The sequence below is a fragment of the Myotis daubentonii genome, chromosome 2 (assembly GCF_963259705.1).
Source record: "Myotis daubentonii chromosome 2, mMyoDau2.1, whole genome shotgun sequence".
Classification (NCBI taxonomy): domain Eukaryota; kingdom Metazoa; phylum Chordata; class Mammalia; order Chiroptera; family Vespertilionidae; genus Myotis; species Myotis daubentonii.
Window position 1 is genome coordinate 27,812,967 of NC_081841.1, and position 13,935 is coordinate 27,826,901.

Sequence of the window (13,935 nt, forward strand, 5' to 3'; positions counted from 1 at the left end):
AGTACCCAGTTATGTCATCAAACATTAATGTAGGGGTTAGCATGAAGGTGTTTTGTAGATGTGGTTAACATCTACAATCGGTTCACATTAAGTAAAGGAGATAAACCTTAATAATGTGGGTGGGACTCATGCAATTACTGGAAGCCTTTAGTGCAAACCCTGAGGTTTCCCGGAGTGAAAGAAATTCTGCCTTAAAGTTGCAACATAATTCCTACCTGAGTTTCCAGCCCTAATAGACAGACAGACAGACAGAAAAAATAGAGAAATAGATGGATGGACAGATGATAGATAGATAGATAGATAGATAGATAGATAGATAGATAGAGTGTCCTATTGGTTCTGTTACTCTTGAGGACTGACTGATACAGTTGTCTAAGGATGGAATGTTGGGTTCTTGTCACTGAATATATTCAAGTGGAGGTGAGGAAACCACTTTGATTATAATAGGAAGTCCATTTAAAATATATGCCTCCTAATAGAGTTATAAAGCACGTATAGACTGCATAGTCTAATTCAATTTATTTGTTTTACTGAGGATCCAGTCTGCATTGATTACTGTCTGAGGCTCTGGGGCTATAATGGTGAGCAGAAATAGGTACTGCTCTGCCTTTCTGGAATGTACATGAATCCTGTACTATGAGCAAGCTATTCTAGAACACAAAGTTGGTGCTCAACCGATACTCAAATGAATAATTGAATAAATACATAAAAACATTTAAGTTTATAGGGAAATATACAGGTACGTATATTTATACATTATGTGGAAAATATTTCTATCAAAATATTTAAGTGTTTTAAAGCTTTGATTTTTAAATAAGGATAAGATTTGATTATCAAACAATTCTATAACAAGCCATGCTTCCTTCTCCAACAAGGCAGACATCTAAACCATTTTCCTAAACAATTTAGACTCTTACCTACTGATCCTAAAAAAAGACCCTGACTCAATATCTACTTATTTACATATCTGAAAGGTCAAATTACAAAGCACAGAAACTACACCCCCGGTTTAGTGTGTAATGCTGTGTATGCAGAGGAGGAGCCTACCGCCGGCTGCTGGGCTGAGCATGCTCCTAGGGCCTCTAAGGATGGACAGCCACAGAACTCCCCAGACTCCTTTCCAAACAGAAATGTGAAGGAACACAGCAGGAGAATACATGAATTTCAATAATGAGGGCATCATAGTGTGAAGACCACATTTGCATTACAAAAATTTGTAATGTTTCAAAGTACCTTCAAAGCCCATCCTGCCTGCATCAGTGTAACTCAATCAATCAATCAACAAATGAATGTATCATTTGATAGGTGAATGAAAAGAGACATGATTGAGATGAAGCTATAGTTTTGACCCTACTTTTTTCAGTCAGGACAGTGGGTACTTTTTAAACTTTCAATTGTTACATCATATTGACAGGACATATGTAACATATTCTTTTTTTATAACGAGAAACTTATTCTCAAATAGAACATGATTCATCAGTTTCCTCACACTTGACCTAAAGCCCTAAGACATGGAATACAGCATTGCAGGGGAATTTTTCTATATAGACAGGATGCTGAGAATCCCAGCTGTATTGACGGGCAACACACCCAGGGAGCCCAAGAAGCTCTGCCATGCCTTGGTTTATTTATTGATCACTAAGGATTACTTTATAAAAACAAAACTCATCAGTTTTATAAACCTTGTATTATAAAATTCTAATGACCATCTCATTTCCTAATGTAAGGTGTTTGAAAGGATATCGAAGAGAATGGAGTGATACAAAATGAAAACATTTAGTCGCAAAGTTGCAAAAACCTTCATAGAGTCATAAACAGGGATTCCAGACTTGGCTGTGGCATCAGGAAGCTGGGTGATCTAGGTAAGCATCTCTCTCCTCATATATGTGTGTGTGTGTGTGTGTGTGTGTGTGTGTGTGTGTGTGTGTGTTTTAGAGTACCTTTCTTTGTAATATAACTACTTTCATTTTTAATGGGATGGAAGAAATCATGGCTGTTTTTCTGAAACCACATCAATTTTCAAAGGCAGCTGTAGCAACAGAGGTGCGTTTGCACTGGAATTTTGGCTTCAAGGCCAGTACCACCTTGAACATTTGGCTCATTTCCCCAAACCCATAAGTTGGAAAAATATCAGGAATAAAAAGGGGAATTACAAGGATGATTTACAATTCTCTTCACTCCCTGCCCTCAAAGGTAGTCCTTGTCAGTTGCCAAAAAAACAAGGCAAGATCAAAATGGAACCGAATGATAACTGATAATTAACTACAGGAAAATATTTCAATGAATAAATTAGTCATCCGTTAAAAATAAGGGACCAATGAATTTTAAAAATATACTCCAATAGAAAAAAGCAGAGATAGGGATACTTCCTTGTGGTTTTGAAAAAAACGTCTTGATTTTGTTTTGTTTTGTTTTCCAGTACCGTTTCCTCCATAAATATATTTTTTCTTAAGAGAAAAGTCTAATCAATGATCATTGCCAACCTACAAAATGTTTAACTATCCACGATTAAACAACTGATTTTGGTGATTTAATTTTCCTCCCCTTTTCTTCCTTTAGTTTGCTGTTTTTTCTAAGCCCACATAAGCACTATTCCTCCCCTTTGCTTTTCCTGGGCATGAGAGAAAGGTCAGTGCAACTTATGCCTTACACAGAGGTCTGAATTTTACATAGATCCAAAGGATACACCTGCAATTTGGGTTGGAAGAAACAAACGAAAATCAACTCACCTAGGCCGTTTGCCTCTTTGCTTTTCTATCTTTGCAGGTAAAGAAATGCCTCAGATAACCATATCACCATATTTTATGACAATGGAATGGCTATTTTTCTAGCCTCATCCAAACTTGTCTCAATGCCACCTTCCTCCCTTTGGTCCAACCAGATTAATATTACAACTTGCATATATTTTATTAATAAGGCATGCAAGCTAGTTACATTATTGTAATGAGATGCTTATATACCCCAAATACCCTAGCTGTTTCTCTACTTCTTTTAGAAGTACTTCGAAAACAATGTTAAAGACGCATCATACTACCCTATTAAGTGCGAGTGAAGGGAACAAACTGGTTTATAGCGACTGAGAGTAGAGAAACATTGCTAAAACGCAAAAGTTAGTTCCATAAAGTACATATATATGTTAAATAAATGTTTGGAACAGTCACATTTTAAAATCAAAATTGTCCCCGTTCCACTTGAAAATGAGAGGAAAATACATTTCAAAACTTTTAATAATGGGAGGGGGGCGGAGAGAGAGAGAGAGAGCAGGCAAGAACTAGAAAAAGGAGGAAAAAGTAAATCGCTTCTCTTTTTCTCAAGGGAAAAAATTTCACAAGCTTGTTTGTTTGGCACCCAATTTCTTGCTTAGCAATCTGAATCAATGACCCAAAGCCTTCACGGATGACTGCATCAATTGGCTTTTGAATTCGCGGATAGCATTACTCAATCAACTCTGAGACTAGCCTTTTCAAGAAATATATTTAGCTGTGGCACACAGTATTTCAATTCTACAATGAGAATGTCAACTGTAAAACTAAATGTAAAATTTCAGTTCTTTTTCTCTTAGCCCCTCCCACACTTACTACAAATTTGAATAATATGAGTCCAGGCGGCATTTAAATAAATATGGTGTGCATTTTGGGTATATGGCAGGTCTTATTGCTTCAATTACTTGGAGCCTGTCAAAGGATGGGTTGACACACAGGTAAGGAAATCTATGTCTTACATGTCATGTTTTTAGGGCTTCACCCTTAGCCAGGGAAGAGAAAATGAAATGGGCTCAGAAATCTCAGAAATGGTGGCTCTATGCTTTGCAGTATCCCCACGGTTCTCATCATGCTGAGCCAGGAAGCTCCGTAAGCCAACAAGTAAACTCACTAGAAGACAGAGCTTCAAAGTAAAATTAGAAGAAAGACGACTCCCCCAACACACAAAGACCATATGTGTATAATATTGCCATACGGGCACACACACAACCCTCATGTGTTTTATCAGTGTTTCTTAGTGATTTGAGACATTATTAAATTTTGCCTACAAGGACACTTCTTTGGTCAACTCACCAACCAAAGAGTTTTGGTTAATGTAAAACTCAGTTTTAAACAGTGGTCCTATATATTACCTAGAATTAGAAAGCTGTCACTTTCAAATTTAAGGGTGTTAATTTATTGATGACATTAACATCTTCTGGCTGTCTCCCCAAGATTTCCAAGATATAAGCCATGAGAAATGTAGTTCTGATTGTCAGTTGTCAAGCTGTAAGTGACATTAATCAGAGTTTCGATTTCAGAGAAAGTGTGTGTGTGTATATTTGGAGTGTGGTGACTAGCAATAGGGAATTTTTGTCTTATAATTTTTCTAAATTTTACTGAAAACCACTTGAATGTAAATATATCTTAGATTGTACATTTCACTAAATAACGAGTTAAAATGAGCATAATTTAAAATTTTTTAATCTAATTATTGAGCATTTACTATGTGCCAGGTGCTGTTCTAATGAACTTGCATGTAAAAGCTTATTCAATCCTAACAACAACTCTTTGAGATAGGCACTATCATACCCTTTTTAGAGTTGGGGAAACTGAAAAGTTAAATAACTTGCCAAAGTTTCCAAGCTCACACGGCTATGAAAGTGCAGGTTTGGGAATAAAATTTAACAGCTCATGCTTTCGACTCTAGGATATTCTACTTTCTGTTAGCAAATGCAAAATATGGTCTTATTTACCACAAATTCAATTTAGTATTGAGTGTAGGGAAAGTAGATGGGACCAGTAAGACTTGAGATCTCTGAAATAATTCACACAAACACAAGTCAAATCAGAGATGCTCAGCTTCTTTAATCCACGATCTCAAGCTGGCTCCCCCAGGAATAGTTCCCATGCTGGGCGTTTGGAGAGAAACACCTCACTTGAACTCATGCAAAGATCATGTCCGTTTTTGGGAGGCATAAGAGTAAGTGAGGAGCTTCAGTCATGTTTTTGTAGACTTAAAAAAACAAAAGTTACTAATATGACTGATACAGTCTGTACAATAGGAAGATGAACACATGATACAATGACTAAGCAAAGATATTATATACCCACATTTACAAAGATTTCTAGAACAAATTTAATAGATATGAAGTACTCTATGGTTGTTTTTACTAAAGTACAGGTAAAGGTTTCAAAATTTTCCCCCATGCTTAAGCTAAACCAATAGTACTTTTCAATGTGAGGTGTGGTTACAAGGCCTCAGGAAAATAAGTCCAATGTTGAAATAGGAAAACACTGTGCGTAAATGACAGACAAAAGACAATTGTTTAAAGGCATGTAGTCTGTCATTGTCATTTTTACCTAAATGAAAATAAATACAAGTGATAGAATGTGTATAGTCTTCTTCTATATAGTCTAAAGAAGGCTCATTAATAAAGAACTATAGGGCCTTTGTGAACAAGTTTAACTTGAGCATTTTACATAACTAAACCAAGGTCATCAGAATTTGTAGTCGATGTGCAGGTGTTAACCTCAGCCATAGGAAGATGTACGGAGTAAGAAGACAAGAGGATGGTATGTAGAGCCCTGGGAGCTTTGGTTTTTGAGAAGTGGGCCCTGTGATGAGCAGCCATGAAGGCAGCTGGTTAGGGGCAAGGGAGAAGGAGCAGATAAGTCGAATGTGATATCCTGGGAGCCTGGGAAGGCAGGAGCAATGGAAAAAATAAGTGATTGTACTGAACGATAACAAGAGGTCACAGAAGACCAGAACTGGGAAATGTTCATTATGTTTGTTGGCTATTGATGGGTGGTGACCTTAGCAAAAGCAGTTTCTGCAGCATGATTGCAATGGAAGAGTGCCATGCTTTAAGCAATGAATGGGAGTTAAGTGCATTATGACAGTCAGGGCGGAGCCTACATTCAATAAACTTGGAGAAAAGAAAAAGACAGAGAAATGTACAAAGAAATGATCAAGGAAAACTATCAGTAGAGAATGAGAAAATAATCAAAACTATAAACAATTTGGGAGGAAGACAAAGTGAACTGGGGTCTAAACTCAGGCTGATGGGCTCACCTTGATAGGAGGTACACAGCTTGCTCTGAGATGAATATACTTGCAGCTAAGAGGTTCTCCCAACTGGCTTTTTATTTTTAACTTTCAAACCACGTGGAATTTATTTTGATAAGTGATATAAGGGTAATAGATCCCCTCCCCTTATTGCCTATGACAAATTTTGGATGAATGAATAATAAACAGTCAGACCCAGGCCTTGACCCTTCAGTCACCAAGGACTCAGAGGAGCACAGGCCTTCCCACACACCCCCTGCCTCCATCCCCCACTCCCTGGCACAGTTTCCTCATTCTCCAGACCAGTCCACCGACTTCAGAAATTAGGCTCTCACGCCATCGGGAAACACCGAGGAGATTAATGGGGAGGAGTTACTCTATCTTCCATCTCGTGAAGGCTGGCAGTTTCTCAGCCTTGCCAACTATCTATTTTCTTTGCTCAGTTTCTGCCAGAGGCAAGAGCAAGTAACAAGTCAAAGGAAAGAGTGAAAGCAGAAAAGATTAAAAGAAAAAAGAAAGACATAATAGGGAAGATTTACTGCTGAAATTAAGCCAGAATGCAGGTTAGGAAAGAGAGGTTGGTCGCAGAATTAAAAGATGCACATGTGTGTTTGTTTAAGATGATGTGGATTACCTATTGTATTGGGAGATCCAAATGGGTTTCCCTCTACACACACACACACTCCTACCAGCTAGCTGTTAGAGTCCTCTCCTAAGAACCAAAAGCTCCATATGCAGTAATTTATGGGTCTTTTCTCCGGTAAGAGATCAAAGCAACATTATCTGAAAAGCCTACTTAGCATCCTTTAATTATAAAATCTGAGGTATATTTTTCAAATTGGATTAGATACATCTTCACTTTCACCATTTTCACCCTTAATTTTGAAGGTATGCAAGCCTTTTCTCAGTGGGGAATCAAAAAGCCTTCAGCACTTTGTGAGAATTACTCATCGGAGCCAGAATTTGATCATTAAATTCAACCCAGAGGCCCTGGCAATTGCCTTGCTTGGTCACTCTAAGTTCTCACCAGTCCTCCCCGATTTTGGACAATAATGCAATTCTGTTTCTTTTAAAGACATATTTATTCAACTAGCATTTATTAAGCACACAATACATGCTTGGCATTTGACTGGTTGCTGAGACTAGTAAGATGAATGAGATATAAAATTGGCCCCTTAGGAATTCATATAAAGAAAAAGCAGCAAATATATTTTTAATTTCCGCAATCTGATTTCTTCAGAGGTTTGTTTAATATCCTTCCTCTAAATACCAAGACCGATGATATATCCATTGCCTTGCATATTATCAACAAAGCTACTTTATCATGAATAAGCAAAAGAGTACATAAAACTTGGCTATGCAAAAGAAAAGTTCTGGATAAAGAAAAAGAGACTTCATCTGAAAGAGCACATGAGACTATGAGAAATGCCAATCCCAGGAGGCAGTAACACACACACACACACACACACACGCACACACACACACAACCACAACCACAACCACCACAACCACAACCACAACAAAACTTACCTGACTTGCCCACGCCTGCTCTTCCAAATACTGCCAATTTGACCTCTGCACTTTTAGCCATGCTGGGTGGTGGTAGACAACTCCCTGTCGTTCAAACTAAAGAGCTGAGAAAATCGTTTTGGTTCCAGCCTTTGGGTTCACCATATCATTGCAAATCTGCAACCCTTAGACAAAAGAGATTTGCATTAATATTTATTAAGCATCTCCTCGATGCCAGCCATTATTCAACTTGATCAACATTTTCCATTTTGACCTTCACCACAATCCTGTAAGAGGGCTCTAGTAATTTACTGTAAATGATTCAACTATTAAATGACAGATCCAGATCCAGGACTTGAATTTCAATCTGTTTTGGTTCTAAAACATGTATTTTCACTCACAATAGCATTTTCTAAAGTACTTCCTCAAGAATATTTAATGAATATTAATATTTTTATTATTTTTCTGTCAGTAATTGATAACAAATATTCAGAGTATGTGACTACATGCATTTACCATGTGTCTGTAAACATCCAAGATGCAAACAGATGTGATGGGGAGAGTCACATTTGGAACTCTTTATCTATTATTTCCCTTTGGGCCAAGTAATAGACATTCATAGTAGTCAACCCCAATGTAATACAATTGAATTTGCATTTTAAGGTTTAAATTTAATCACAGCTCACACTAGATCACATGATCAAGTCATATGATAGATACTCATGTTCCAGGAATTGTTATGTAATATATAGATCATATTTTAATATTTTTCTGGGCACAATGGCCTGGTACACAAAAGATAAATGCCATGCCCTTTTCTATGAAAAATTCAAGTAAATTAGTTCATGATGTTATCCTAACACTTGGGAAATTAATTATATTTCATAAAACATAAGCACATTTTATATAGGTGGGTGCTTCAGGAATGACACCTGGGTTCTTAGTACCATAAAAATACAAAGTTGACAAGAGCCCTGGGCCCAGCTGGTGTAACTCAGTGGCTGAGCTTTGACCTATGAATCAGGAGGTCAAGGTTTGATTCCTGGTGAGGGTACATGTCCAGGTTGCGGGCTCGATTCGCAGTGGGGGGCACACAGGAGGCAGCTGATCAATGATTCTCTCTCATCATTGATATTTCTATCTTTCTCTCTCTCTACTTTCCTCTCTGAAATCAATAAAAATACTAAGAAGAAAAGAAAAGAGCCTTGGGGTCAACCAAAGAATCCTCCAGCCATTGCAGGAATCCTTATGAACAGACAACCATGCAACACCCAGCCTGTGTCTGAGTTACCACTCTCAGGTGAGGAGGGGAAGGAGAAACATTGTCAGCCTTTTCTTTCCCGCCACTCAGAGCCCTTCAGGTAGCCTAGCAGCTATGAGGACCTTTTGCCCCACCCCACGCTCTACTTTCTAGGGAAGCGAGGGCCAGCATCTCCCCTGTACGTCACGGGATGTAGGGTCTTGTTTATGCTTTTTTGACTTTCACCTTCCCTCTTCACCATATGCAGCTCTCTCCTCTGACACTTGCCATTTTAATTACTCTAAAAATGTGCCATCCACTGCATTCCCCACTAGAGATGTGACCTGACAAAGTGACCCAGCTCAAGTTCACTGACATTTTCTCTATTCATTATCTGGGCACTGTGGTTGTATTGCCCCACAGCCACTCCTCTTCCACATGAGCTGCAGATTTCCCCACTCTGCACGTCTGCAGTCAATGTCTTAACCCTAAATACAAGACTTCACTTTTATCCTGGTTAAACTTAATCACATCAGTCTTCCTTTCATCCAGTTTTCCAGTCTGTAAAGAGAATTTTGAAACACAAATCTGTTATCTAAATGTGTAAGTTGCTCCTGCCAGCGTTTTGCCATCTACACATTTTCACAAACAGCTTCTCCAGTGCAAGATAAAAGTAAAACTCCTTCTGAAAATTTCTCCAAAGACATCAACACATAATTGTTTTCTTCATTATGCATCCAAGCTATCAACCTGTACCTAACAAATTTTGTATGTACTGATTTTCAAAGTGCCAGAACTTCCCCTGAAGGATGAAAAGGTCAACAGGAACATTGGCTATAGTTTTCTTCATCCTCAATAACGAAAAAAACTTCTTAGTAATCATTAATAGCACCAAACCCAGAAGCTTTAACACCTGTTATTTGTCCAGTCCCATATTTGGGCCAAAGATCACAGGATGTCCTTATTTTAACTTTATATGCATTCATTAAGAAGAGGCCTCTGTGTTTAGTGCTTCATCACGGAAGTTTCACAGAAGCATAATATATAAAGATGCATTAACTATGCAAATTCTATACCAGAATGGCAAGCATTTCTTTAAAACATAGACCATGCCAGTGTCTGGAGCTTGTATAAACAACAATTTGTTATTTCATGCAAAATTGTTCATTTGCATACACATACAAACCTATGTCATTACCTATTGTCAATACAATTGATGCTTCATGAAAGTAGCCATCAAATGTGATTTAAAAAAAAGAAAACCACATTTGTTAAGTCAGATATTTCAGTAACTTTTCAGTAACTCCCAAATGGCCTCAGAGGAATAGGAATTTCACATAAGAAAGATAAATTGTTTGGGCTAATTTTTTCATTTATAACATAATAAAGATGCACCTGGTTATTCTGAATCTTATGTCATGTTTAGAAAAATGACTTAAAAGAAGACACAAACTGACATACATCCTTCAATATTTTATTTCTCTCATGAAAATGTCAAGTTACATAAATTGCTGTAATAAGTGACCTGTTGCCAAATTTCTGACGTTCGAAAAAATTCATAGCCCTAGTTGCTTTGGCTCAGTGGATAGAGTGTCAGCCTGCGTACTGAAGGGTCCCAGGTTCGATTCTGGTTGGGGGCACGTGCCTGGATTGTGGGCTTGATCCCCACTGGGGGATGTGTAGGAGGCAGCCAATCAACAATTCTCTCTCATCATTGATGTTTCTGTCTCTCTTTCCCCCTCCCTTCCTCTCTGAAATCAATAAAGATATATTTTTTAAAAATTCATAAACCAAGACCTCCCATAACATGGATCTAAAAAAAACTATTAGTTTTAATGTTGTGCAGAAATATTCTGGCTGAATCTAGAAGTTGCCATTAACTTTTTATGTAGACAGTGCTTTATCAGGACAAAAAACTTCTGAGTTCCTATAAATCCCAAAACTAAACTTACATAAACTTAGATATTTAAGAGATTAAAGGTACGGTGATTTTTTTAAACAATAAAGACCTAAAAGAAAGCTTAGAAAGAAGAAAAACAGGAGCTACCCTCCAAATCCTACGCTATTAATGCATTAATTGATTCATTCCACATTTATGCTAAGCATATACAAACAGAGTGGCTACCTCCCAGGAGCTTAGACCTCTGACATTTAGGTCACTAATAACCTCATCTAAAAAATATTTAAAGAAAGGTTTCATTCATAATAAATCATTCCCAAGACTGCTTGTCAAGGCCCATGCTTCCCACTTCCTCTTGTAAAAAAATAATAAAAAAAGAAAGAAAGAAAGAAAAGCATCTTTATAAGGTACTAGTTTTTTCTAACTAACTTCTGTATTTATCATCAAAATAAAGTGCAGCTGTTTAGGGAAGCAAAGACTCTAGCCCGGGCGTGGGAATGAGATTCTCTTTGGGCTGCCCCCTCTCTAGCCCTGAAATCAAGTTTTCCTCCTCTCATCACCCGAATTCTCCCTCATCTTACAACGCAGCACCTACAAACACGAGAATTGTACCAGACCCCTGGCTGTGGCGCTGCTCCGGGAGCAACAGGTATCCTGGATGATAAACAGGCCCGCTGTGGACCATCCGCAGGTCACTTGCAGGCAGCCTAGAGGGCCAATGCAGCCCAAGTCAAAAGGGCACGCTCGGTCCCAGTTTGCAGGGCGCTGTCAAACTCTGGGCGCCTGCGTTCACGGCTCCCTCTTGGGGAACCCCAGAGCCGGCCTGGGGGCCCAGGGACCAGGAGGACACACCCAGAACCGAGGGTTCAGGGACGCGGAAGGGTCTGCAGGAGGTCGTCCTGAAAGAGCCACCTGGGCACGTGCCTGACACTCACCTGTTCACAATCTCCAGGCCCGGGAGAAGCGCAGTCCCCTGCAAGTTCGGAATCACTCCCCGCTCCACACCGCGCAGCCCAGGGTGCAGGCTGTTTCGGAATCGCTGGGCTGCGATCGCGGTTGCGAGCGGCGGCGGCAGCAGCAGCGAGTGCCAGCGGACCAGCCGAGAGGAGTCTCCTCGCTCCCACTAGCAGCCTGGGGACTGCGGCAGGACGCGCGAGCTCAGCCCGCTCGCGGCCGGGATGCTGCAGTGCGGCGCTCGGGCGCCCCCTCCTGGCCAGGGACCAGCTCCCGCCGCGGTGCTGCCTCCTCCTGGAGAGCATGGACTATGCGCCTTCTCTGGGCTACACAGGAGTCAGGCTTCCGTCCCCTTGCTCAGTTCCCAGCCTCTAGGTTCTCGCAAGAGGACCTCTTTCCTTGCTTAACATGTTGGGTGTGAAAGCATCACTACGTGGTATTTTCCATTCCTGGTTTTCTTTTTTAAAATATATTTTTATTGATTTCAGAGAGGAAGGGAGGGGGAAAGAGAGATAGAAACATCAATGATGAGGGAGAAACATTGATCAGGCTGCCTCCTGCACGCCCCACACTGGTGATGGAACCCACAACCCCAGGCATGTGCCTTGACCGGGAATCAAACCGTGACCTCCTGGTTCATAGGTCAGTGCTCAACCACTGAGTCACACCAATGGGGCCCATTTCTGACTTTATTTTTATTTATTTATTTTTAAGTTTATAGTTTATTAATCTTCTCATGAAAAAGCTGCACAACCATCACAGATAAACTCACCAAAGAATCTTTACTCCTTCTTTTTGCCGGCACCAACATTGGCCTTCGCAGCCCTCCTGACTTTCTTCATTCTGTTCTTGCGTTCCTTTCGCTGTTTTCTTTTTTCTTTTTCTTTTTCCCCCCGCTCTTTTCTTGAGGTCTTCTTCTTCTCATATAGGCCATGTCTTTGCAAGTCTGTGCTTGGGTTCATTTTTCTTTGCATAATCTAAGAAATCATGCCAAAGCCAGTGGTCTTGCCACCACCAAAGTGGGTTCTGAATCCAAATACAAAGATGACATCAGGTGTGGTCTTATACATTTTGGCTAGTTTTTCCCGAATTTCTGTCTTGGGTACTGTTGCCTTCCCAGGGTGAAGGACATCAATGACGATTTGCTTCTGCTGAAGTAATCTGTTGGTCATGAACTTCCTGGTCTGGATGGGTACCGTGTCATTCATGATGAAGGTTTATCTTCAAGCAACCAGAAAGGAAAAGAGGGCCACTCTTCCTTGGCCAATCATATTAACGCCCCATTTCTGACTTTAAATGATGCTCACAGCATCCCTTTGGGGTCCGTTTGATTATCCCCGTGATACCCAAGAGGGAACTGAAAGAGAGGATCAATAACTTGTCCAAGGCTAGTATTTTGTTGGAATTAAGTCCAGGCTGGCTGGAATGGAAGCTGAGAGATGCTAGGAGGGACATATGTAGCGAATTCAATTAAAATTTATCATTACTTATTTGAGAAAGTGCCAAAAGCTTCACATCCTCCTTAGAAGATCAGCACTTATACTATTTGAATCAAAGTCATACTCCATCATGCCCAAAACCTAACAAAGATGATTAATTTTATGTGGTGCTAGACCTGCTTTTACCTCTCATCTCATTTGATATTTATACCCCTCCCTGGGGTAAGCACTAGTATCCTAATTACTAGCCTTTCACAGATGAGAAGGTGACTGTCAGAAAGGTTAAATGCCTCCCCAATGACTATCAAAGGAGCAGGAAACATCTAGGCTATTTTTTTGATCCTCAGCATGCCTCTGTCTTCCCTTTGTCCAGTCCCCTTCCCCCTCCCGCCCCCCACCCTGTGTTTTGCAGAATGCTGCATGGCTCATCTCCATTTGTCTTCCTTCCCTCACTTATACACCCATCCAATGTACCTGGCTGATGTCTCAAATTTCTTAGCTTCTGGCTCAGTGGTAGAACAATTTGGTAAATTAATCCCTGCCTGTTGTTAATTGGGACAATGATAGGATGAGGAACAGCTTAGGTTGGAATCTAGGCTTGGCCACTTAATAGCTGGTTCGCTGGAGAGTGCAAAAATGCAGCTTCCTGGTGAAGCTGCCCAAATGACATGCCTCTAATGCCTGGCCTTCCCTTTGCTTCTGTCCTATTATTAATCACTAGCTAATTAACATGGTATCAAACTTTTAACTAATACAAGTACATCAAATTCTTTCATCCTGATACAAAGATGTGGTTGTCACAGCTGAGAATGGAACAAGAATAACCTAATACAGGCAGAAAAACCTGGATTATGTAATGAATT

At 39.8% G+C, this 13,935-nt stretch overlaps 1 protein-coding gene and 1 pseudogene across 3 annotated transcripts in view; both read right to left on the reverse strand.

Moving 5' to 3' along the window:
• Nucleotides 1-11,811, reverse strand: part of RERG (RAS like estrogen regulated growth inhibitor) — a 103,817-nt gene extending 92,006 nt beyond the window's left edge. Inside the window, exons 1-3 of one of the 3 annotated variants that reach the window (XM_059682287.1) lie at nt 11,615-11,811; nt 11,292-11,386; nt 7,561-7,724 (exon numbers count right to left, since the gene is read on the reverse strand). In XM_059682287.1, the coding sequence (XP_059538270.1) occupies nt 7,561-7,621 (61 nt within the window). In that variant the 5' untranslated portion in view covers nt 7,622-7,724; nt 11,292-11,386; nt 11,615-11,811. The remainder of the gene's footprint in view (nt 1-7,560; nt 7,725-11,291; nt 11,387-11,614) is intronic. The other 2 variants (XM_059682288.1, XM_059682286.1) reach the window with 2 other exon arrangements.
• Nucleotides 11,812-12,371: 560 nt separating this feature from the next.
• LOC132226054 (small ribosomal subunit protein eS24-like) lies at nt 12,372-12,851 on the reverse strand (annotated as a pseudogene).
• Nucleotides 12,852-13,935: the final 1,084 nt, after the last annotated feature.